General features: G+C 36.7%; 2 protein-coding genes across 6 annotated transcripts in view; one reads left to right on the top strand and one right to left on the bottom strand.

The window, feature by feature from the left end:
• LOC144967785 (uncharacterized) overlaps window positions 1-1,080 on the bottom strand; it is a 14,455-nt gene extending 13,375 nt beyond the window's left edge. The window contains exon 1 of one of the 2 annotated variants that reach the window (XM_078905425.1): window positions 965-1,080. The gene's annotated coding sequence lies outside the window, so the exon portion shown is untranslated. The remainder of the gene's footprint in view (window positions 1-964) is intronic. The other variant, XM_078905424.1, reaches the window with a different exon arrangement.
• A 582-nt stretch (window positions 1,081-1,662) lies between these two features.
• On the top strand, window positions 1,663-20,715 carry LOC144967781 (farnesyl pyrophosphate synthase-like). 4 transcript variants are annotated; one of them, XM_078905418.1, is made up of 9 exons: window positions 1,663-1,838; window positions 5,664-5,837; window positions 8,038-8,172; window positions 9,646-9,729; window positions 10,761-10,883; window positions 14,205-14,369; window positions 15,201-15,278; window positions 17,841-17,975; window positions 20,209-20,715. In XM_078905418.1, the coding sequence occupies exons 2-9, from the start codon at window positions 5,676-5,678 to the stop codon at window positions 20,428-20,430; spliced, it is 1,104 nt and encodes a 367-aa protein (XP_078761544.1). In that variant the 5' UTR covers window positions 1,663-1,838; window positions 5,664-5,675; the 3' UTR covers window positions 20,431-20,715. The 4 variants fall into 4 exon arrangements, with proteins under 4 accessions (XP_078761544.1, XP_078761543.1, XP_078761545.1 ...); XM_078905417.1 differs by lacking the exon at window positions 1,663-1,838 and adding an exon at window positions 4,050-4,199; XM_078905416.1 differs by lacking the exon at window positions 1,663-1,838 and adding an exon at window positions 4,301-4,463.
• The last annotated feature ends 6,165 nt before the right edge of the window (window positions 20,716-26,880 follow it).

Here is a 26,880-nt window from a genome sequence, read left to right as displayed (position 1 = left end):
CATCCGCGTTTATGAGTAATGCTCACGGACTGTATTAACCTGACTATAAACGTTCATGGATACACATAGTTTTGTGTGTTGGTCCGTTATACTTCCGGATGGCAATGTTGTGAGCTTCTTAGCCAAGCGCATACTATCTATAGATAGTATGCGCTTGGCTAAGAAGCTCATAACATTGCCATCCGGAAGTATAGCGGACCAACACACAACACTATGTGTAACCATGAACTTTTATAGTCTGGTTCATACAGTTTAGTGAAAAGTACTCATAAACGCGGATGACAAAACCTAATAACAAAGACCAGAGTGACGTCATCTTCGAACTATCTATTCAAACAGCAAATTGTTTTGTGTCAGTCAAAAGGGAATAAAACGAGGGTAGGACGGGTCTTCAGAAATATTACTGAGTCATTTTGGAGTATATAAATAGTTCGAAGATGACGTCACTCAGGTCTTTGTTATTGTTTTTTGCCATCCGCGTTTATGAGTAATGCTCACTGAACTGTACTAACCCGGCTATAAACGTTCATGGATACACACAGTTTTGTGTGTTCGTCCGTTATACTTCCGGATGGCAGTGTTATGAGCTTCTTAGCCAAGCGCATACTATCTATAAAAACAATCCTGTAACCCTCTCCTTACCAACCATAGGGAAATCGTCACATTCGTTACGATAAAACCAATCATTTCTCATTCTGATTTCATTTTTACATCACAAAATGTAAACATTTTTTTGGTTATCGCTATAAAACCTTGATAATGTTTGTAGGGCTCAATTTGCTAAAAATATTTTGTTTAGAATATGAATAATAGCTGGATGGTCCGAAATGAGGTCAAAATAGTGTTGACTTAACACGCCTGTTCGTCGTTCTTTTTGCCAGCCAGAACCGTGAACAGTGTCAGCCACAGTTGATAACGAAGCTGTTACTCAATAACGTTACACACATGATTGTGAAATGGTTACAATTATTTGTTATTGATTTGCCAGCCACGTATGTAGAGCAAAAGAGTGATCCACATACTGTCTATTCTTTAATGCATTCAATTCTTGGCTCAGGAAATATCGTCTTTTTATAAATCAACATTTGGGAAAACCATCAATTTATAAGTTTTGAGAAATCGATTAAATGACAATAGTTTAGATTGGGAAGATAATATTGGTCCACGGAACCCATAATCGTATGGTTGTTTCTAGAAATGATAATATCATGATGATGATAATGACAATAATGAAAATAATGTTGAAAACATAATAATACGAATATGATAACAATTTATTATCACCATTACCAGCATGTCATACAAAAAAGTTTTCTCAATGCCGTTCATAAATGAAAAAGGTAGATATATCATCGAACACTGTGCCTGTTAGCTATATCAAATCATCTTTCTCATTCAATAATATTGCCATCCACAATGATTGAGGATAATGACTATAAATATATAAATTGAACCATTACGAAAACGCCATATTTAATGACAATAAGTAAATAATGGCAATTTTATTTGAATAACCATAATAGTAAATATCAATACCGCCCTGACAGATTTAAGCAATCCCTTGTATAATTCTTCTACATAATGTGTGATTTTGATAAAATAGTTTTTAAAGTACTTCTCTTCCTGCTCTAGCTGTACTGAATGAAACAGTATGTTTCAGGTGTCAAAAAATAGTCATGGCAGACGACTTACATACTTATGTGTGTTCCCTAGCTTTAAAGGCTTTAAAATAGTCAAAGTAATAAAATGTATACGTTTTCATAACAAAAGACTTCTAAGTTGTTTCCTAGAAAGAGGAGAGCTAACGTAGCTCCTCTTTGGTAACAACAAGATATGAAGTGAGTAGAAAAGTGCCAGAAGACAATAGAGAATAAAAATTTTTTTCGCGGCGGTGGGGGTTTGAACCTGCGACCTTATTGTACGACAACTCCGCCTGGCAGGTGAGAACGTGGCTCACCGTGGATATCCACGAACACAAATATTCGTTCAACCAGTCATTTCTGATCCTCTCACTCATTCTGAGACCGCCGATTCGTTCGCTCATCAAAATAACATTTCTTGTATGGTTCACTTTCAGCTACAATAATTGTCTAATATAGAAACAACAATACACCTTCTTACGGAATTCTTTCGTATGATTTGGCAAACTATAAAAGTTTGGAGGCTTTTGATGTTGTTGTTTGTTTTGAGTTAATTAACGAGAGAAAACAAGGCAACGGCAGTGAGACAAAATGTCGACTCAACCGTTCTAATCCTAAATCGCGACAGGGAATAAAATATACCTTATAACCAGTAATCAGGAGCGGCTTGTGCATTTAGCTAAAGAGATGCTGCCCCCCCCCCCCCAAGTGTTTATGACATACTGCCAACATCAGAATGATTCAGTGTCCGAAAATCGAATCGGAAGTCTAAATTGTTACATTTGAGTTAGATTAATAGGTATGGTTTTTATTTGAAAAATGAATACGAAATATTCAATGGGTATTTTATTTTGACTAAGATTAATTTGAAGAAAAAAAAATAAATGAGTGAAGTCTAGCTTTAATTTGTACTTCTAGATTCTTTAATCAATAGATTGGTGTATCATACGTCTTTGGCGTGACCAACTTTCAATAGTGTTGTTATATCTGGGTGCGTTGGTGCAGTATGCGTCTGTGGCGTGGTCAGCGTTCAATAGTCGTTTTGAACATATTGGTGCAGCATGTGTCTGTGGCGTGGTCAGCGTTCAATAATGGTGTTACATTTTTGAACAATTTGATGCAGCATGCGTCTGTGGCGTGGTCAGCGTTCAATAGGGTTGTTACATTGAACATATTGGTGCAGCATGTGTCTGTGGCGTGGTCAGCGTTCAATAGTCTTGTTACATTTGAACATATTGGTGCAGCATGCGTCTGTGGCGTAGTCAGCGTTCAATAGTCTTGTTACATTTGAACATATTGGTGCAGCATGTGTCTGTGGCGTAGTCAGCGTTCAATAGTCTTGTTACATTTGAACATATTGGTGCAGCATGTGTCTGTGGCGTGGTCAGCGTTCAATAGTCTTGTTACATTTGAACATATTGGTGCAGCATGCGTATGTGGCGTGACCAGCGTTCGATGGTGTTGTTACTACCGCGCGTTGGTGATGCTACAAATGCTCGCTTCTTGTACACATTAAGAAAATGGCTAAAATATTATTAAGACATCAACCACCAACACAGCATCAAAATGCCTTATTTCCAGCATTCAAAGACAATGAGGGTTGGTCGAGGGGATGCATTTCACGAGGAGACTTCTTGATGACGAAAACGACAATGACGGCTATGATAGTGGTGGTGATAATCGTTATAATTATGACGATGATGATGATGATAACGTAAATGAGAGAAAAAAAAAGAAATTTCAATGAAACCCATAGTCGTCGTCTGATGGTAAAGAGATACCTGGAATCAAAAACCTTCTTTATCCATAGCTAATTTCTATTAAATAACGTGCAAACTTTGCATATTGAGCTGAAATTATGAAGTTTCAACTTTACAAAATATGTAACAAGTAATCCATCAATAGTCACATGTAATCTTTTTACCTCTCTGTTATTGGGGATACAATAATTTTACCGGTGAAATGTCTATTTAGAATTTGCTTGTTGATAGTAATGTCACACATCCCGGCAACATCATTATTCCAAAATGACAGTATCTAATTAGTCAACTGCCGTACTCTGGAAAACACGTATTTTTAAAAATTTGGCCAGAAATCTCATCATTCAAATATCGATTTATTTGAATGACCCTCAACTTGACCTTGCGAAGTCACAGGTTTGAGAGTTTTTGCCAAGATGAAGGTCATTTAAGTCGATCGATATTTGAAAGGCGAGTTTTCTGGCCAAATCTTTAAATACGTGTTTTTCCAGAGTACGACAGTTAGCAGGTAAACCATGCATACGATCGTGTATGTAATTATAATAAAGTCAGTCCAATTTCTAGGCACAGCTTGTGTCTCACGCTGCTTCTGTATCTGAATTATTCAAACTTTCTCGGCATGCGGTCTTTGACACGATTCCCAGATGGGGTCCAAAAGTCCGAAATCGGATGGCCAGGATGTTGTTCAATTCAGAGTTTACAACAACAACGACAACGACAACAAACACGATTCAGGTGTACCAAGCATTATTCACAAGGTTCACATTAAAGTGTTTGTAATAGTAAATTCCTGATAAAAGTAAGTAGGGCTTCCTTGTTTTTAGTGGGTTTTTTTCGTGTATTAAAAAAAATACAGAATCAAGAATTGTCAGACTGTTTTATTAATGTATATGTATTTTTAAGTACCCCACGATATGTGACCAATCGTCTGAAAGCGGTATTGTGTCGGAATGAACTATGAAGTGATCTTTGAATTTATAGCTACAGCTATGAGACTTGGGGATATTTTCAATACTTCATGATGCAGAATGAATACAATTTCATACATTGGTACAATTTAAAAGTACGTATTTCCTTTTGTTTTAATATTAAATTCACTATTCGGGGTACGATTCATCCCGACCAAACACCGCTTTGAGGACACGTAATACACGGATTGGAAAAAAATCCTTGTCAGGATGTAGGCGGGATGATCGTATGATTATCATTCCTAATTTCAAAACTTAAAAAAAAACATATTGTTGCTAATATACAATGCATCACGGTTAAGTTGCCACCCAATAATGGTGAATATATTGTACATTCCTTTATACATTAAGATAAATTAAATACGTTATCGAAGAACAATCCTTTGCCTAATTTGTATCCAAAGCTTAATGGAAAATATTAAGTCCTTCGTGGGTTTCAAAGGCAGAAACTGGAGGGTGTAAAATGTCCACACAACAAAATTTAAGATTATAAGCTCTGTCATAAAACATTTTTATTCATCGTAACAACGCCACTACCACATTATCTCATTCATCTGTAGTTTGAAGAAAATCTTTGTTTTAGCCACAAGAACTTAATGCTGTTATATAAAGCTTGTTTTGCTACATCAAATAATGTGTAGTATGTCCTTATAGCCTCTGAGTTTGAGTGTAATGAAATCATTTTATTTGTAATGGGTAGGAATGCCATATTGGGGAAAAATACCGAAAATGGGCGTTAATTAAGGAGAGAATTAACAAATCTAGCGGATTACTCATTCCCATTTTGAGTGTGGATTGTGTAAAACGATTTGCAGTCTTAACAATAGCACGGTTCAATGATGTCTTAATACAAAAGGCAATAGTACTTGGGAAGTCACCCTTGTGCACCATCCCACAAAATCAGACCTCCTGATTACCAATTAGACGTGCTACCATTACATGACAAAGGTCTGAGATTCGATCCCCGGTGAAGGCAGTCTGAAGTTTTGGGATTTTTTTGTTTTGTATTTTTCTTTCTGCGTTGCTGGAACAGTTTCATTCACATTCACACCTTTTCAAATTTGAATCTGACAATATTTTGGCTCCATAATTCGCTTTCAGTAGTTCATCAATTACTGTAAAACGTTGAATCTGACAATATTTTGGCTCCATAATTCGCTTTCAGTAGTTCATCAATTACTGTAAAACGAAGATATATAGAATTCAAAAGCTTTAAAGAAGTAAATATGTCTTTAAAAATGTATTTTAAGATGTACTTGTTTAATATAAATGGGTAAATTGTCAATCTGTCATAGACAACAAAAATCATGCCTCTTCAAAGAATGGACATCCAGAAGCTGATAGATTCTACATCCAACAAAGAAGAGAAAGAACTCCTCAGAGTTTTCCCAGAGCTTTTGGATTCACTGCGAGATATGCTTGAAACAGGGGACAAGGATATGCTGGATGCTAAGACACATTTCCAAGAGGTTTGTTTGATTTCATGAAGACTCTGATTATCGCTTTAGGGGTTAACCAGTTAACTGCTGTACTCTGGAAAAACAAGTATTTTAAAATTTGGCCAGAGAACTCGTCAATCAAATATCGATCAATTTAAATGACCCTCACATTGGCAAAAATTCTCAAACCTGGGATTTCGCCTATAGACGTTCTATTATTTCTTTTGGACTGAAACAAAGCTATTACTGAGAATTAACTCGAGTATGGTTAGACATGGCCTTTTCTGTAGACTCAAATTTGAGCTGCTCCACAGCGGAATTCGAATCTTTGACCTACAGGTTCCAAGCCGAGAGCTATATAACTTCACCAAAAATGCACACATACATCAGGGTCAACCAGTGAATGAACATTTAATTTCAGACAATCTTGATTAAAATTTCGAAATTAAAGTTTATGTAATAAATGACTCGACGTTTAATCTCCTCGATATCAGCGTATTAATTAGATTCCTTTTTCATGACTTTGAAATTAATTGATTTATAGCATCTGGATTTTCCCTATTTGGGGGGGGGGGGGGGGGGCTTGTCTACGATTCTTTCCCTTAGTTATGCCTAATACAGCAAATACTGTAATAAAGACGTAAACAACATTTCTCAAGCCTTGATGGGTTCTTTAGGTGGCAGCATGACTCAGCGATATGATCTTTGCTTCGTATCCGAAAGCGTCCGAGTTCGATCACCCGCCGCTGCGCCGCGTGGCCTTGAGCAAGTCACCTCGCCCTAGCTCAAATTGCGGCACTGAACTGCGGCTGACACCTGGGTTATTCCAGTCTTCCCTTGGAATAGACAAATTTCCCATATGGATGAATAAAGAGAATTTTGTTTTACTTTTTATTTTTATTACAAGTGAACGGAAATTACACATTGGTCAACTCGTGCGAGCAAGCCACACCGGCTCTGTGGACTTGTGGGCCGGTTTTCATCAGCGCGGACTAGATTTAGTTATTTATTATTAGTCTAGTCAATGACTTGCTAGTCTTAAGCCTACGCGGAGCAATTGACTAAAAAAATCGGATTTCATGAACGCTTTCTAGTCTCTGATTAGCTAGTCTCTTGCCTAGATTGGGCGTTTAATTTAAGGACGGTGACTAATTCGGTTATTTTGTGCGGGTAACATCACGCTCTCTAGTATACGACCGTAGGTAAGATACCAGGTTTCGTACTTTCAACGCAAAAGATTTCTAAGGAGGAAATTAGCAACACATCCGGTATAGATAATATTTAGTTCCTTTTCACATTTTAAATTACTTTTGCCATGATAAATCAAATCACGTAATATTGACTGTCGACTGATAGACTACAATAATGTCCATGGTCGACTGTCAATTTTATATTTAGGCCAATGAAAGTGTCATTGAAAATCAAACAATTTAAATAAAAAAAAACAAAACAAAAAACAAAACAAAAAAAAAACAATTAAAAGAGAAAATGTGTTTTAGTGAATCATATTATTTCAGTCAGTTACAATGCCAACAGAATAACTTTTGTCTCTACTAGTACTATACGTTCTAATAATTTTGTTTGTTGTACTTTGGATTTAGAGTCTCCGTTCACTCGCAATTCGCACGCCGATTAGATTCGGTTCTATTTTTAGTTTTTACTTTCGACGATCTGCACTTATCATATATTTTTTTTAAAGCCAGTGTCTCAGACTACGCTTGAAGACCTGCCTCAGCAAATGACTAAAACTTGGCCAAACTTAGTCCGAAAGTGTCTTGATTGTAGTCTGGGACTTATTAGTCAGATCACATGAAATCCAATTGTTTTCAAGTCCTTGACTAAAGTCGTAGATAGTCAGAGACCAAGGGCTAGTCCGCGTTCATGAAAACGACCCGTGGCATGACGCTCCCATTTGGACCGATATCTTACAGTTAGAATGTATGAGAACTTTTGTTCTATAAAGACGTTTGTTCTGTTTCCCTTTTACCCAACCAATCAGAATGCTGAATGAAAAAAAAAATTGCATTTTGATTGGTTGGCAAAACGAAAGTGGGAAGAAGCGCCATCTGGGATTGTCTCTTGTGCCTCTACAATACAACCATCACACCAAAGTTCTAACATTAACTCTCTCTCTCTCTCTCTCTCTCTCTCTCTCTCTCTCTCTCTCTCTCTCTCTCTCTCTCTCTCTCTCTCTCTCTCTATCTCAATCACTCTATGGTTTTCTCCAAAGGCTGCCGAGTACACTTTACCCCAGTGCAAGAATGTCCAAGCTTTGATGTTTATGAAAGTATTTAAAGAGCTGGCCAAAGACTCAGGAGAGAAAGAACTTAAACTCGTTCGAATCGTTGCCTGGTGTTTTGAAATGGTTAGTGTTACATTAGTTTTTTAACGTACGGAAGGAAACATAATTGTGACGAGTAAAAGAGTTATAATCATTATGATTTGAGCCTTGAAATTTATCCTCGTTCTCACTCTCAGGTAAAGTCGAGAAGCTTTCCTGACCTCCTTGTCCACCAAGCAGTAATTGGATTGCAAGGTCTGTTAGATATAGCAGAAAATACCATGCGATAGACTGGCGTCTTATCCAAAGGGTAGGAAGCAATTGTTATTGTCCGTTTCACGCTATAGAAATCGGAATAAACTTCCAGCGTCATTCGTTCTAAAGCACCACTTTTTTCACTCATGATAATAAGCAAATGTCCGTTCTATCAAATTTCTATTATGTGTCAGAGTTGTTAAAGGGAGTTTACAATGGCCACAAATACAAACAAACAAATGCTAAGGAAAAAAAAGAATAAAAAAATAGCCAATAGCAAGTCACTTCGCAGAATAAGTAATTCTCTTTTTACTTCTTTATGTTTATAAACGTCTTTACGTGTGAAAATGCAATAACCACAACTATAAACTTTCAATGAAATGTGAGACATGCTAGTGTCTAGCTAATGGAAAGCCCTACGTACAACATGTTGATTTATGTCCGCATTATAAAATTGCTGAAACCTGGGCTTTTGGGGGCTTTTGGTATAAATCCCTTAAAATATACAGTAGAATGTTGAGAAAAATATGTGTGCCCTTAATAAATTAAAATTTTCGGATGGATTTAAAGAGCAAGCTTAATGTGAAAGTAAGATTTAAGCTAGCATGACCAATCCTTGATCGAGAGACGAAGATAATAAATAGCTGGGGTATTATAAATTGTGAACTCAACATTTAGGCGTAGACTATCTAGTACTTGGTCATAAAACTGAACATGGCGCTTTTTTGATAGCAAAAAGTTGTAGTGCGTTTTAAACAGCCCGAATATTGTTTAACAAAACAGATGCTCGTTCGAAGATCACCAGATCCTGTTACTCAGTTACTAATCAAAATGACAGGGTTATTTATTTTTTTAAATTCAGAGACACTTCCAAAGCAGTTGTTCTCTTAATTATAATTATAGCATCAATGTCTTAAGACTCTTACACTCTTGCTTTTTGGAATTACAGACGTGGGATGAGAAAAAAGTTCGGATTCCAAAATACAAGAGTGTAATAAATCTATATTCTACCCCCCAAGCCATTCGGATTTCCTTATTTATGATTGATGGACATTTAAAAAGATGTTGTTGAAATGATACTTCTTGTGTCTGCTGTTTTAGTCAAATTCAATGTTTTTACAATATGACGCCACAAACTGTTTTTGTTAACTTTATATCTTTACATGTTCCATCTAGACATAAGGAGGCATAGAATAAATAAGATTGTTACACAATGAAAGAGCAATGAAATAGTATTGGTATTGAAATGCTATAAATTATGAATGAACATGTGAATTAATACACTATTTGTCTAATGTACAGATCTATTCTTCGTTTAAATTAATTGATGAGCTGATTTTCGATAAGACAGTTGACGCAGATGCTCGTCCTTGCTATCATAGAGTGGTAAGACATTATTATTATTATTTTATTATTATCATTATTATTATTATTATTATTATTATTATTAGTATTATTATTATTATTATTATTATTATTATTATTATTATTATCAACATCATCATCATCATCATCATTATTAACAATAACAATATTGTTAGCATCTTATAAAACCTCCTCCCACAACACTTGGGAAATGTTTATTACGAGTATCGTTTATCTCATAACGGATATAAGGAAGTTTTGTTAATCTAATTTGCGTAAAACAGAGGTGTAATTGTTCAACACATTGTGCACGTACCTCACATTCTATGTGCTTACGTGTGTGTCTTTATCCATCGACACCTTTTATCTTGTGACTTGAATATTCCCTTCTATTGATTGTTAACTCTTGTATAACATATGTTGTTGTACTGAATGTGATCTCTTGTTGTACTGAATGTCATCTCTTGTTGCACTGAATGTCATCCATTGTTGTACTGAATGTCATCCATTGTTGTACTCTATGTTATCTCTTGTTGTACTAAATGTGATCTCTTGTTGCAGTGAATGTCATCTATTGTTGTACTGAATGTCATCTCGTGTTGTACTGAATTTGGTCTCTTAATGTACTTCTAAATGCCATCTCTTCAGCATCCTTTCGGTCTCCCTCTCGATCTTTTCCCTGTCTATTGTTGCCATTCAGTACACATTGATGTACTTCTACTATCTATCGTCCTTGCCATATGTCCTGCAACTTAGTGATTCAAATGAACCAGATTAGGAAAATTATTGGCTTTTCATTTTTCATTTAAAACAGTGGAATATGTGTTGCTGTAGTAACACAAGCTATAGGCAATAATTTGCTTTGAGTAACCACAACGACAGTACAAAATAGAAGTAACGTCACTCTGACATGGACATTTCCAATAACAGTGCTAACGTATATATGTATATTAAAAAATGCTAATCAAACGTATAAATAAACCATTCTGATAACTCTGTACCTGACAAAATTCAAACCACTAGTGTCCTTCATAATATTGATTTTGTTTCAGACAGGCACAGGGATCGAGGCTAGCAATGACGCTTTCTTTGTGTTATGTCTTATGTACATGATTCTTCAAAAGTACATCGCGGATGACAGCAAACTGATGGCCATCGAATCAATGTTTCGCTATGTGAGTATTCAGTTGAACCAAATTTTCGCTATGTGAGTATTTAGTTGAACAAATGTTTCGCTATGTGAGTATCTAGTTGAACCAATGCTTTGCTATGTGAGTATTCAGTTGAACCAAATTTTCGCTATGTGAGTATCTAGTTGAACCAATGCTTTGCTATGTGAGTATTCAGTTGAACCAAATTTTCGCTATGTGAGTATCTAGTTGAACCAATGCTATGCTTTGCTATGTGAGTATCTAGTTGAACCAATGCTTTGCTATGTGAGTATTCAGTTGAATCCAATTTTCGGTGAGTGAGTAGTTGAACCAATGGTTTCGCTATGTGAGTTTTCAAAATTCATACATCACACATTCACACATTTTGATCTGTTTCTCTCCAACCGTGTTGTGTATATTAAGAATCATTGCATACAGTCCTAGATTTTTAGTAGGCCTAATGAATCCTGGATATGAATAATGTATTTTTTTGGGTTGTCCCGAAATCGCTAATGGGCATGATCTATATTACAATGCCATTTGCTCGATGTCATTGGTCACATTGCAAAGTGTGCTCAAAATGACCCACATAGTGAAAAGTGTTCACAGTTTGAGTAATATCAAACGTTACAATTGGTCATTTTGCTCAGCATGACTCGTGGGTATGTTTACAACTTTCATAAACAAAGCAGCGTGTTTATATACGCTGAGGAATATCCAATCGTTTTACAGCAACAGATCGTGTTATTGATGACGAGGTTGGACGAAAACATGAATATAGATCGCTCCCAATCTTTTAATGTTTGCGGTGTTTTCATTTTTACCACCCAGAACAATAGAATGTTACAGTAGCACACACAACATAACGTTATGATGACTATTGTAATTTTCAAGAAGGGGCGTCGCGGGGACACAGCAGAATTCTTGAACTACAACCTTAACTTCCATAGAAAACAAACAAACATACACATTTCCATCCCTGTTTTACTCACACAGTTATGTGAGTGATTTTACTAAAAGGGAAGAGGATGGAATTCAAATTTACGACGTGCTGCCTTTTACCTTTTCGTTGTGATGAATATTTCTCAATGCCGCCCGTGAATCACCGTGATTAACATACATGTAGTGTGTTAATTTGTCGCTAAACGATATGAAACTTGATATTTAAAAGATATACGGTAAATCCACTATTTTATGATGCAAGGAAGCGTCCTTAATTTTTATAGATTGTTATAAGCTAACTATTGAATCAGTTGTTTTTCCAATGAGCAAAAATAATTAGTAGGGTGAAGTGAAATCTAATCCATCATGTCAAATTACAACGAAATTTATCAGACGGATTCAAAGATATATGAGCCAAAGAGTGTATACATACATTTTGAAACGGACTATAGATAGTATGCAGATGACGTCACTCAGGCCTTTGTTATTGTTTTTGCCATCCGCGTTTGTGAGTTGTTCTCACTAAACTGTATTAATCAGACTATAACAGTTCATGGTTACACAGAGTTTGTGTGTTGGTCCGTTATACTTCCGGATGGCAATGTTGTGAACTCCTTGGCCAAGCGCATTCTATCTATAGATGCTGTGCGCTTGGCTAAGAAACTCACAACATTGCCATCCGGAAATATATCGGACCAACACAAAAAACTATGTGTAACCTTGAATGAACATAGTCTGGTTAATACAGTTTAGTGAGAATTACTGATAAACATGGTTGGCAAATATTTTGTTAAAAGACAATAACAAAGACATGAGTGACGTCAACTTCGTTCTATCTATAGTTTAACCAATACTTCGCTATGGAGTATCTAGTTCAACCCGTTACGCAATGTGAGTACCTAGTTGAACTAATGTATTGCTATGTGAGTTACCTAGTTAAACCAATGTTTAGCGATGTGATTACCCAGTTAAAACAATGTTTAGCTATGTGAGTATCTAGTTGAACCAATGTTTAGCTATGTGAGTATCTAGTTGAAAGAAAATTTTAATCAATTGTGATAAAAAGAATGAATTGTTGGAAAAGTCCAATAAACATTGAGAGGTAAAGAAATGGGACACTTTTGATGCAAATGAATCGAAACTAGGATACCTCGCTGTAATTAAAGGTAGTAAAGTACTTTCTTAAAGAGGGCTTTCTGAAAGAAAAACGAGGACTTCCATTTTACTGACTTTCCAGCATGGATTTTTTTCCGACTGCGGTTCTGATTTCTTTTGTTGTTTTTTTACAAGCCCTTGTCTGTGATTAATCCAACATTTAAACGCCACAAATTTGGAATCAGGAAAATTAAATTTGAGAGAAAACACTAATTCATTGGTGTTATGTTGATGTAAAATTACCCCGATGCTTTAATAACACCTTCTTCTTCTTTCAGCTTACCCCGCATTTTGCAGGGTTCCATTATGAATGCCACATCTCCATGCATCTCGGTTCATAGCATCATCTTCCTCCAGGCCCAGTTCTTTCATATCATCCTTTACCCTATCCAACCATCTAGTCTTTGGGCGTCCCTTTTCTCTCTTTGCCGCTAGTTGAAAAGCCACTACTGTCCTTCCCACGTACTCCCCTCTCGTCTCTTAATATATCCGAACCATTTCAATCTATCTTCTCTCATCTTTATTGATACATTCTTCACTTCAGTCAAGCTTCGAATTCGTTCATTTCTTACTTTATCTGTTTTTTGTCCAGCCAAATGACCATCTCAACATCCTCATTTCTGCTACCTCAACTTCTTTATCTTGTTTCTTTGTTGTAGCTGCTGTCTCTAGTCCATACAACATTGCTGGTCTTACATCAGGTGCATTTTTCTCTTCAGCTTTGCGGAAATTCGTTTGCTAATTTGTTAACATGGCTGGCTAATAACGTATTGAAAGAAAATAAATACTCACATGAAACTTTTAAAAAGATCAAAGTAGAACCGTTTCTTTATTCCTTAGATTGCAGTTATTTGCTCAAAAATGATTTTGAACCGGAACAGTTCTTTGTTTCAGTTTTTTGAAGCTGGTACATTCCAATTTGTGAACCATAAAGAGTTATGAATTTCTGAAATAAAAAGTCGTATTGCACTTTCATAATGATTTTTTACGAGTTTTCGTTTTATGATATTTTGCACTATTGAAGACTTAGAAAAAGATTCAAGGAATAAATATTCATTTGTAGCAACAAATACTATGATATTTTCATCTTCCTTCACTCTCGTCTTACTCTATCATCCTATCTTCTCTCCCATCATTATCGTCATGAACAATATTATCATCATCATCATCATCATCATCATCATCATCATCATCATCATCATCATCATCATTATCATCATCATCATCATCGTTACATTTACGACACAGGCCACAAAAGAGATGGTGATCGGACAGAACCTCTTCCTAAACACTCTACACCCGCAAGGAAAAGCGGACTTTTCCTTGTTCACCTCTGACCGATACAATACTTACGTTAAATACAGGACGTCGCACTACTCATTCTACTTGCCTATCAAGTTCGCAATGTACTGGGTAAGTATGGATTATTATTTCATTAACCCCTATACGGATTGTGAGTTTCGTCATATTGCAATACTTTATCAAATACTAAATAACTAAATGAAAATTGCAATACAATACGAAATATATGCAAGGAATTTTTTTTTTACACGAAATGACAAGCATACCCAGATTAAACCTCATCTCATCAATCTATATGAATTTGAAGTGACGTCATAAATAAATGATTGAGTTTAAAGTTAAAATGGTCAGCAGTAGTAAATTAAAGTTGTTTTTTTAAAAAAGAAATAATTCTAAGAAACAAATCCCTCCCCTCAAAGAAGTAACTTATTTTAACTAAAATTCTAAATATTCAATTTTGACCATTAGCTTAATCGCGATATAGTACTATTTTGAAACGATTGGTAACAAATGTAGTTCTTCAAGAATAATATGCATCTTTATTAAACATAATATATTGACTTATAAGAGGCGCACCTTTAATGTTCCAGGATGATCTGAAATAAAATAGCATTAATAAAATCTTGCTTTTTGGAATTCCCGACATGTTCCCAGCCGCTAAACAAGCTTGCGAGAGTGAGTTGGGGAACAAAGTTCGAATTCCAAAAACGCAGGAATGAAAAAGAAAATATTTAATTCTATCTGGATGCCCCTAAAAAATCCAGGTTTTTAGAGATTTTGACAAGAAAAAGATTAATTTAATCGACTGATATTTGAAGGACGAGTTATCTGACCATCATTGTAAAAAAAATTTTTTTTTTCAGAATTCTGCAGTATGGACCAATAGGAATTAACTTGGTTCTAAATTTTGTTTATGATAAATGATGATATTGCCTTTCACAGGTAGGCTTAAATGATACTGACACTCTTCAACGTGTGGAGAGGATTGCTTTAAAACTGGGTCATTTCGCAAAAGTGAAGGTAATCTAATTTTTTTTACTTAGAACAGCAAACACTTTCGATTTTTCTAGCTTATTTCAACCAGTTGTAATGCACGCAGTAACTGGTCACATGAATGAATATATGAAGGACTTCTAGTTATAAATCGACGTTGAATATCTAAGATTGATATTGACAATGTGCATAATATGATGTATATATCATTTATTTTCTAAGTGTGTGCTGAACGACACAGGACGCAGGTGTGAATGAGTACCTGATTAAGACAGCGGCGCGTATTGTATGAAGTCTAACAGGCGATTGGTACATTATGAAATGGGAATATGGTTCCGTATAGTCTGCTGGGGGAATAAATGAAGCATTGTTAAGCGCGTTGAACTTGATTCATTCGTGGAAATTCGCGACATAATAAAATGTCCATATTAATTGTATTTATTTACTTAGACATTTAAAAATTAGTGAGAGAAAAAGAACATGATAAGAAATTTGTGGGCAGAGTGGCTCAGCGGTACGGTCTTTGCTTCGTACCCGAAAGGTACCGAGTTCAATCACCCACCGCTGCACTGTGTGGCCTTGAGCAAGTCACCTCGCCCTCGTTCAATTTGCGGCGCTGCACTGCGGCTGACGCATGGGTTATTGACCCTAGAGACACATTTCCCCTATGGGATGAATACAGGGAATTTTAAAAAAATATTTATTATCTGAAAAAGGATGAGATAGCCCACTTCTCTTAATTACTGAACATTAATAGCAGGGGCGGTTGCTGGCTGATTATTTAAGGCGGCATGGATCGAAAACATTCTCTCACCGTACTCAGGTGTTATCTCGCCCAACAGGCATCATGTCTCGTCTTCATGTTGCTATTGGCTTAGGAGCCCTTTTTAAGTGTCTTGAGCTCACCCAGTGGATATTGCGCAAAATCAATGAGTTTTATTTTTTTTAGAATGTGTGTATATCGTGTGTAAAAAAAAAGGAGGGGGGGGGGGCGGGGGGGGGGGGGGCAAGTGTGGTTTGAATTTTAAACAGATGTACTCGCGTAACTGGTAATTACGTTGGGCATATATTATGTAAAAGAGGTCCATTTGTCGATATTCCTCTAGAGAAAAAAAATTGTATTTCACCCAATCATTGCAGTATATGGATCCTTTCATAGTTGTTTCGGTATGGATTGCGATACACGTCTTTTCATTGAGATTTGTGAATATCATTAAAAAAAAAAAAAGAACAACATGACACCAGCAATTAGACTGTCATATAAAATTTCTTCCTTCGAATATCAACTGTGATAACAGTCTTTAATAGAAGGAATAGAAAATCCAACCCAAATGCACTGCTTATCTACTCCAAAGACAATAACAATAACATTACAAGTTGAACTGCTGTGTGTGTCGGGTTAATGGACTGGGATTTTTATTTATAGCATCACGGGGCTCTACTCGGTGAATGGTTTGTGTAATATTCGTATTGATGATTAAAATCCATTTCAGCAAAACGAATAGCATAAGATCAATATTTATTGACATTTTCTTCATTGGTATCGTCTGATTACAACAAACATGTTCTTCCAATGATAAAACTGATATGGTTTTGATTTCTCCCAAGTCAGACCCCAAGGTGTGCAAAACTAAATTTGCCGGCCTGACCTAGTTATTTTGGCAGTAAAGAGTATCAGTTGTTTGTGGCGGGAAGTGGATAATCGTGGTTTTAAAACAGAAGAAAACAGTCTGTTATATAAAATACTTGGGCTGCCTGTTGACTTTTTGGCTCATGGTAGCCCCCATGCCCCACCCTCAGCTCATTGTCGCACGTCATCTCGCGTGGGACAAGAAAAAGAGAGCCGTCTGTGATGACGCACAACCTTCGTACAGTAGGTACAGGTACCTATCATGGCTAGTAAGGCAGGAGAGATGTGCGAGTGTTAAGCAGAAAGCAGCATATGCAAAAATTGAGACGAAAAGCAGTATCTGCTAAATTTGAAAAATATAGGGCGGCACAAAACAACTTCGCTCAATAGACCGACCGTCAGTGACTTATAGGCTGCAAACAGAATGCATTCATTTTCTTCTTCGGTCCGTCTAGCCCTCTATTTGCCCTCTTCTCAGTCGGTCTCTTATTTTATCATAGCAAAGTGAGTGCAACTCACTCCTTTTTAGTTGCCGAACCGAAAATGAACCGGACACGAACGTTTATTTAGGAATTAAAATTTCTTTCAGTTTCCAATCTACAACGTGAAACGTTTCTTTGTTATTGTTTCTGGAACATCTTCGGATGATCAGTTCTCACTAAATAAATGTTTGATTAGAAAAAAAAGAACGTTTTTGATTACACGTAGTTTTATTTGCTGGTATGTTTCATGTGTTTGTTTGTGAGTAAATTACAGACATGTACCAACAGCGTCTATGACACACCGGTCATTCACGAACAGGAGACAATAATGAATGCACTCAGTTTACAGCCTTAGACAAAGATATCGTGATTTAATTAATTAATTTATCCATTTACGAAAGGATTTACGGTCGAGATTGATTCATTTAGTTTTACTGCATTGAAATTCACATCACAAATCACTCTCCATCCTCGCAGGAAGATTATTTGAATTGCTACGGAAACAAAGAAGTCTTTGGAAAAACTGGCAGCAACATTGAACAGAACAAGATGTGCTGGCTCATCGTTACTGCTCTTAACCAGGCTGACGACAAACAGAAGGACATTTTGAAAGTATGTCATGAATCTATAATTCCGGATTAGGGTAGTTATGTCGTGACGTCAAACCTTTCACTCTTCTGGTTCCAAACTCATTTAAAGTGTATGTAACTAGTCCTTCTAAAGACTAATAATGAATAGGTTACATATTGAATCAAAAGTTGGCATAATCATTTTAGTGCAGCGTGGCTCAGAGATACCGTCTTTTTTTTTTGCTCCCGAAAGGTACCGAGTTCGAATATCCGCTGTGCTGAGTGGCCTTAAGCAAGTCACCTCGCCCTAGCTCACTTTGCAGCGTTACATTGCGGCTGACGCCTGGGCTATTCCAGTCTTACTTGGAATAGACCTTAAAGACAAATTTCCCCTCTTTGATGAATATAGGGAATTTTATTATTATTATTATTATTATTATTTATTATTATTATTATTATTATTATTATTATTATTATTATTATTATTATTATTATTATTATTATTATTATTATTATTATTATTATTATTATTATTATTATTATTATTATTATTATCATTATTATGATTATGATTACGAGACTTAAAAGAGCGAGGATAGATGATCTTTATTGGCGACCAGCATATAGTTAGACTAGAAAATAAGATGCTATTACTCTGAAACCTGATGATCAATTACATAAAGTATATATCCAGTCCTACGGAAGGGTGGTTTTACACTTCCAGTGAGATTGTAACCAGTTTATTGACATAACACATTAATTCGTTCCCTATTGTGCATCAGTGAAGTGAAATAATTTAGCCTCATGTGAGGCAGTCTAGAGAAGTGGCCAACATGTCATATATTATGGAAACTGAATTATTGATATGATGTCAACGAGTTGACAATGCTCTCATTTATGCCGTTTATTTCATTTAAAAATGGTTAAAATTTACTAAGTTTTTGTCATTTGAAATAGTCAATTTCTAGAAAAATGGTTTTGAGGAAAAAACAACAGCTTCAAAGTTTACTAAACGTTATTTCAAAGTGCAAATTAAAAAAACAACTAATCATACTTTTTGGAAATCACAATTTTCATCGAAAAATCTCAAAACACCTTTTGGTAGTCATATCTCAAACGTTTCTCCAGCAACATGTGGACAGTATTCCTAAGGCACATTATAATAAAATAATATTATTGATGCTTTGCGCTCAGCAAAAAAAATATCACAACACTCGCCAGCCGGAAATAACGTACCAACACACAAAACTATGTGTAACCTAGAATCTTATAGTCTGATTAAGGGCTAACCCAAACCGAAGACTGACTCCGACGACCCGGCACTGCCGTCCTCTGCCGTCTTCCGGATAAAGACGTCGGGTACGGAGAAAATACTAAGAATAAATAGAAGAGCCGCTAGACCTACCCATACCATGCACGCGACGTCCCCTGCCGTTTTTTTCGAGCTTGGTATGGGTAGGTCCGCGTTTATGAGTCATTTTCACTAAACTGTATGAACCAGACTATAAACGTTCAAGATTAAACACAGTTTTGTGTGTCGGTCCGTTATACACCCGGATGGCAATGTTGTGAACTTCTTAGCCAAGCGCATACTATCTTTATTATCCTGATGGCAATATTGTTAAATCTTTTGCCAAGCGCACAGCATCAATTGGATACAATAGTCTGATGTCACGTCGCCCAGCAACGGCGGCCATCGTGGTTCTAAACAAAGAAAATAGGTACTTATTATTCTTCATGCTGACTAGAACTTTTCATGTCTTGTGATCAGAATGTGTAAAAGTCAAAACGTGATCAGATTTATAATGGGCTTTTTTTTCTCCTCTGGGTACGCTTTTATGCTCGTCGGAGAAATATTTCATAAGGGCGTCCGCCATTGTTCCGATAGTTTAGAGCCGGTTACTAAGTTACCTTGCGTCATTACGAGGGAAGTGACGTTACGACTGTTGAAGCGTATTGTCGTCAGCTAAAAAAATGGGAGGTCAATCATGTACAATAAGAGGGTCGACATTTTCTCAACAAATTTTATGGGTTCATAACGTGGCCAAAGTGTTTGAATCAGTCCAAAAATGTGTTATTGGCATTTAAACAACAAGGAAAAATGTTGTATTCATCATGCAGTATGAGTTATGTGTGTGTGTGTGTCTATGTGTGTGTGTTTGTTTGTGTGTATGTGTGTGGTATTCATTACATCATTGGAATATAAAAATTAAACTGAATGAAGCTTACCACTTATGCGAGAATTGTTCACCAATTTATTTTGTATTTTCAAACAGGCAAATTATGGCCGCCCCAATGAGAATTGCATCAGCAAGGTGAAGGCCGTGTATCAAGACCTTGACCTTACATCAACATTTAGAACATTCGAGAAGACGGCCCATCGAGATTTGTTGGAAGAAATCTCTAAAATGGGGGATGATTTACCAAAGAATTTCATGTTTGAAATTGCTAATAATATACTAAACTGGGAAGACACTCGGTATTTTTTTAAGTGTTAGAAAGTTATTCCAATTCAGTACTTGGTGTTGTATTGACCGACGTTATTTGCATGTCTGATAACCCAAATTATTATGTGCTCATTGTTGTATTGGAAATTGTCTCAAATCAACGCACACCATTCCCCATTTCAACAATGTTAAAACAAGCCTATAGTTGCGTTCAGTTATCAGACTTGCAAAAAAGTTCACTGAGGTATTAATACATTTATAGTCCACACTGGGACTTGCATTTAAGGTATCATTGAGGTGTGGTATATTGAATAGGAATAAAATGCCAACAACTCACATTTCTAGTTTTCTTTTTTTTTTTTTTTTGTATGCTGTTATTGGTCCGATTTTTCTGTCTCTTTCAACGCCATGTCAGATTGCGTGTAAGGAAGTCTATTATTAACAGACGAACTAATTTTTCAATCTGGATATTGTCGATTTTATGTGATATATCTATCCATCCAGAGGGAATTTGTGTACCTGGGTCTAAGTTAGGTTTGGTGGAAAATATTTTCATATATGCCAGCATCCTATCCAAAGAGTTGCTAGAAGTTTTCATTTCATGCTCAGTGACATAGAAGTCCGGGTTAACTCGGGTTTTATGTTCATAAAAAATAAACCAAACAAGTGCAAATTAGAATATTGATGGTCGTCGGATCAAACCTCCGAAGTGCCGATTTTCACGATCGGCGGATCAAAACTCTGAAGCATACACACGAACTTTGCGCACCATTTGTTTTGGTCAGCAGATGTCTGATCCGCCCAAAATCAAATAAAACATGGTGCGCAAAGTTCGTAAGTAGGCTTCAGAGTTTAGATCCACCGATCGTGAAAATCGGGACTTCAGAGGTTTAATCCGCCGATCATCGTTATGCCTTGCATTCATCCTTGGGTGATTACAATATTTTGGGCTATTTTGTCAATAGGCTTCAACAGTCCTGACGTCACTTCCCTCGTAATGACGCATCGTGACTTAGTAACTGGCTCTAAACTATCGGAACAATGGCGGACGCCCTTATGAAATTTTCTCCGACGAGCATAAAAGTGTATCCAGAGGAGAAAAACATTATGAATATGATCATGTTTTGACTTTTATACATTCTGATCACATGACATATGAAAAGTTCTAGCCAGCATGAAGAATAAAAAGTACCAATTGTCTTTGTTTAGAACCAGGCTGCTCGCCGTTGGTGGGCGACGTGACATCAGACTATTGAATCCAATATGACATGAAAGCACAAAGTTGAGAAAACGTTTCTTTTAAATGATACAAAATTATATTACTTAACGTGTCATTTGGTTATCTGTCTAATTTAAATTAAAAGTATTCGTGTAATTTTGGTCCCTTTTAGGATATACATTACATGAGAATAAATCGATCACAATATAAGAAAGTTCTCTCTATTATAAGAAAATAAATGATCGCAGTATATTTATCTGACAACCCCCCCCCCCCCCCACCATTTGTGTTTAATGGGGCTGATCTATAGTACCTTTCCATGTGCTCGAGGTCATTGGTCACATTGCAAATTGTGCTCAAAGTGACCCACATATGCATAGTGAAAAGTGTTCAGTTTTTGAAATATCTAACATCACGATTGGTCGTTTTGTTCAGCTTGATACACGGGCATTTTACAACTTTCAAAAACAAAGCAGTGTTTTTATATTTGTTAAGAAATACCCAATCGTTGGATAGCAACAAATCATGTGATTGATGACTTGATTGTACAAAATCCTGAATATAGATCGCTCCCATTGCACAAAAGATATTTAAAGGTCATGTCCTAATGAAAAAGATTTATGGTACGACAGGTGCTAACAAGAAAGTAAAAAGGTATACGAGAATGAAAGTTATAGAGCATGCTATAAGGGTTTACGTTAGCAATTCAGAAAAGTAAGTGGAGCAGGCACTTATGTTGATAACATCAAAGAATGAAGTGAGTAGAAAAGTGCCAGAAGACAAAAGAGAATAAAAAACTTCGCGGAATAGGCATGATCTATATAACATTTCCATGTGCTCGAGGTCATTGGTCACAGTGGAATATGTGCTCAAAGTGATCCACATAGTGAAAAGTGTTCACAGTTTTTTCAATATATAACATCACGATTGGTCATTTCGTTCAGCTTGACATTATATGGGTATGTTTACAATTTTCATAAACAAAGCGGCGTGTTTACATCTCTGAAGAAATATCCAATCGTTGGATAGCAACATATCATGTGATTGATGACTTGGTTGGACGAAAACATGAATATAGATCGCTCCCATTGGGGCTTTAACCGTAGCCATCGTTAACATGTATGTAGACTGACACTAGAACCCTCTAGAACTAAAAGTTTAACGTCATTTTCTAGCACGGCCTCGTGGGTTGTCGTTAGTAGAGCTCAGGGAAACAACTGATTCCATTGGTTGAACTGTTGAATACAACTCACGATTTGTTTTCTTTTGTGGCCAAAGACTTGTCTTTTGATGTCATTTTATGGTCAGGGTCAGGCTATAGATAGTATGCGCTTGGCTAAGAAGCTCACAACATTGCCATCCGGAAGTATAACGGACCAACACACAAAACTAGGTGTAACCTTAAACGTTTATAGATAGTATGCGCTTGGCTAAGAAGCTCATAACATTGCCATCCGGAAGTATAACGGACCAACACACAAAATTGTGTCATGAACGTCAGGTTAATACAGTTCAGTGAGTATTACTCATAAACGCGGATGGCAAAAAACAATAACAAAGACCTGAGTGACGTCATCTTCGAACTATCTATAGTCTGGTAAATATAGTTTAGTGAGAATTACTCATAAACGCGGATGGCAAAAAACAATAACAAAGACATGAGTGACGCCAACTGCATACTATCTATAAGTTAACGATGGCTACACTTTAACCCACGACCTTCCTGGTATGACAACTCCATCTGGCCAGGGAGGGTAGTGAAACTGTCAGAGCTATTCACCACTCGAAAAAAAATAAACATAGTCGTATCTAACTCTGTGTCTATCTTGAACCACTCTCCCGACTTCTTGAGGTCCTACTCACTTCATTCTTTGAAGTTACCAACCGATGCCTGTAATCAAAGCCTAGTCGGCATAATTGTGGCATATCGTCTCAAACGGTATTATGTCAACGGGATTAAGTTCTTTGTCACGATCTTGTGGACAGTGAGCACTACTCACTACTATATAAAATATGTTTTATCGAGTGGTCTTACCTTTAAAAAAAATTAATTAAAATTGAGCTTTTAGCTCAATATCCACTAAATGTGCTTAAAGCGCTTTACAAGGGATCCCTGGTCAACAGCAACATTTAACATTTAGGACGGTGGACAGAGACAACGCTGTAAACGACCAAGCACTCATTTTACACCTGAGTACGGTGAGAGAATGTGAGTAAAAAGCTTTTTCCAGTGACTCAAATATGCGCCGAGAGAGGCTCGAACACAGGACCTTCCGATCCGAAAGCGAGTGTCATACCACTAGACCACATAGTCGCACAAATCATGAAGATGATAATAATACACAATGTGGCTTAAAAACATATGTACACAGATTTATCACAAGAAGCATCTTGAACAAAATTTTCTTTTAGTATTCAGAAAAAAATGACGAGATTGGTTTTGTTTTATTTTCTAAATTTTATTTCAATTTATAACATTTCTGAAGAAAGGCCTGTTTTGCCATTCTACCGATCCATTTGGGTCACAGTCTGGGACTTCATATATAGATGTCACTGGCCACAGTCGATGCGTGTATCCTATGGAGGGATTTAGTGAGAACTACTCATAACAATGGCTGACTAAAAACAATAACAAAGATGATTGCCGTTGATGTCGTGTGTCCTATGGAGGAAGCATTGAAAGCCCTTGGCATGTTAATTACCGGCGTTCCGTGTGGTGGGTTCAATGGAGGGCCCCGCCTTATGGAACGCTGCATAATAATCTACTAGTAAATTGTAGATTTGTATTGTAATCTGTCAATAGATGACGTCCCCGAAAAGCAGTGCAAGCCGTGTAGTACTACAACACACTTGGTCGAATTGTGAATTAAATGAGAGATGAACTTCCCAGCTACCAATCACTTGGAATTGTTCAGCCTAACTGATCACACGCATTTTTGGTCTTTTGTATTGCAGTCGAGTTTTTAGTGCTACCCAACGAGCGAGCATAGGGATTTTTATCTGATATAGATAGAATGCGCTTGGCCAAGGAGTTCACAACATTGCCATCCGGAAGTATAACGGACCAACACACAAACTCTGTGTAACCATGAACTTTTATAGTCTGGTTAATACAGTTTAGTGAGAACAACTCACAAACGCGGATGGCAAAAACAATAACAAAGGCCTGAGTGACGTCATCTTCGAACTATCTATAGATAGTATGCAGATGACGTCACTCAGGCCTTTGTTATTGTTTTTGCCATCCGCGTTTGTGAGTTGTTCTCACTAAACTGTATTAACCAGACTATAAAAGTTCATGGTTACACAGAGTTTGTGTGTTGGTCCGTTATACTTCCGGATGGCAATGTTGTGAACTCCTTGGCCAAGCGCATTCTATCTATAGTTTTGTCATTATTGCGACGATGTTATGGTGTCTATTTAGATAGTTCAGTTATTTCGATGGATTATATGGCATTTGTTGTAGAAATTTGTTTATGTGTATTCTTGTAGTCGACCATAGAGTTGGTAAGTTACCCATTACTTTAACAGTTTGATAGCCGTTATACGTACGCGGCTTTCTGTTTTGCACTATGGTTGGAGGCCTGTTTATATAGGAGTCTGGTGTACGGCCCTATCTGGGGTGGGGGTAGCTCAAATGGATTCCCAATCGACCAATGTTGTAGAATAACAGACGAACTTCAACTTCGGTAAGTATCGTTTATCTATCCATTCTACAACACAATTGGTCGAATTGTGAATTCATATGAGTGATGAACAAGGACTGACAGCCCACGCACAGCCGAAACCGCAGATAGGCTGACGCCGGCCTATCAGCGTGTTAGCTGAGTTGCGTCATGGCCTAACGAACACTACTGCCAACCCGTCATCCACCCCCAAAGTCTGACTCGTGGCAAACTGAGTAAATCTGAAATATGCAAGGAATTTGCCCAATGGAAACCGTACGGTGCTCTCATTGGCTAACCAACCAGCGGCCTCGATGAGAAAAATATCCGCCATTAAGACATGGGCTGGGAATCGCGTTACCATAGTAAACAAGCGCTGATTCGTTTAATTCTATGGAAATATGTGATCTATTTATGAAACATCTCTAAATAAATCGTTATTTTATTATTGACCAGCATAGTTCTATATTAATAATAATAATATATATCCGTAAAAAGGTAAATGAATGTACGTAGTAGAACGGCTGCACATCACGAGGTATAAAAGGGTTGGAGAGAGCGAGAGAGAGAGAGAGAGAGAGAGAGAGAGAGAGAGAGAGAGAGAGAGCGAGATAGATAGATAGAAAGAGAGGAGGGGGGGGGGGAGGACATAGAAGAAAGGAGAGAAAAAGAAAAGAATAATAATGTATGTAAATCGAGCACAATACACCATGACAGGTGAAATAATATACAAGGGAAAGGGCATGGAGAGAGAGAGAGAGAGAGAGAGAGAGAGAGAGAGAGAGAAAGAGAGAGAGAGAGAGAGAGAGAGAGAAGAGGGGAGAGATAAAGAAAAGATTAATAATGTATTAAATCGAGCTCCGTCCATCCCTTTCACTTTCCGCTTGTCTCGCTCACAATCAAACAGGAGACTAGATAAATAGATAGCTAGTGTGGCGTAGTTGCACACATATGTAGTAATGGCTTTAATGGCTTATGATCGCATAGTGGTGTTTTTGATAGAAAGTAGTATTATCCTTTGCGTTGTGTTGTAGATGTTAATAATGACGAAAGAGTTCCAGGGCCGATGATGATAACTGAATGTACAAAATCAAGACATTAAAATAAAAGTCCAGATTCCAAGTTTCATTTCTTACAGTTTTATTTGTTGTGATAAATTCAAAATCCAAATCATGATTAATTCCAAATCCAAATCAAGTAGCATGGTCATAATTCAATCAGTTTCATAAATTCCAAATCCGTAAAATCAGTCCAAATGTAAAGTCATTTTGCCTAAGTAACAATTTTCAATATGCGTGGAATAATTCTAAGTCCGTAAAATATAGATTCTTAGTAGGACGCTATGAACGTGCAGCTCATCGTAAAGTTGAATCGTAGAATAATCTAGAAACACTATGTTCTATCCCTTCAAACACACCTCCTACTCGTTTTGACAGTTCCCTGTCAGTCTACAATCCAACCCCTAAGAGTAAGACCAAATCATATTCAAACCTGAAACGTCAATTCCTACATAGTAATGTTAAACCCCGCCTTTTATGATATAACGTTATTTTGATAAATGCCCTTTTCACCTGTTCCAACATCCCTAAACCAATTTAATATGAAGTGAGTAGAAAA

The sequence above is a fragment of the Berghia stephanieae genome, chromosome 3, assembly GCF_034508935.2.
Source record: "Berghia stephanieae isolate SIO BIC M18660-M18661 chromosome 3, UCSD_Bste_1.3, whole genome shotgun sequence".
Lineage (NCBI taxonomy): Eukaryota > Metazoa > Mollusca > Gastropoda > Nudibranchia > Aeolidiidae > Berghia > Berghia stephanieae.
The sequence above is the reverse complement of the archived record's forward strand: the minus strand, read 5'-3'. Positions and strand labels throughout refer to the sequence as shown.

What these genes read in the sequence shown, in the direction of transcription:
- LOC144967781 (XM_078905416.1), top strand. Translation starts at nt 4,419, where the DNA reads ATGATGCAGAATGAATACAATTTCATACATTGGTACAATTTAAAA. An exon ending in TTGCCTGGTGTTTTGAAATG is followed by an intron (nt 8,173 to 9,645) that starts GTTAGTGTTACA and finishes TCTAATGTACAG; the next exon opens with ATCTATTCTTCGTTTAAATT. An exon ending in TCGAATCAATGTTTCGCTAT is followed by an intron (nt 10,884 to 14,204) that starts GTGAGTATTCAG and finishes TTTACGACACAG; the next exon opens with GCCACAAAAGAGATGGTGAT.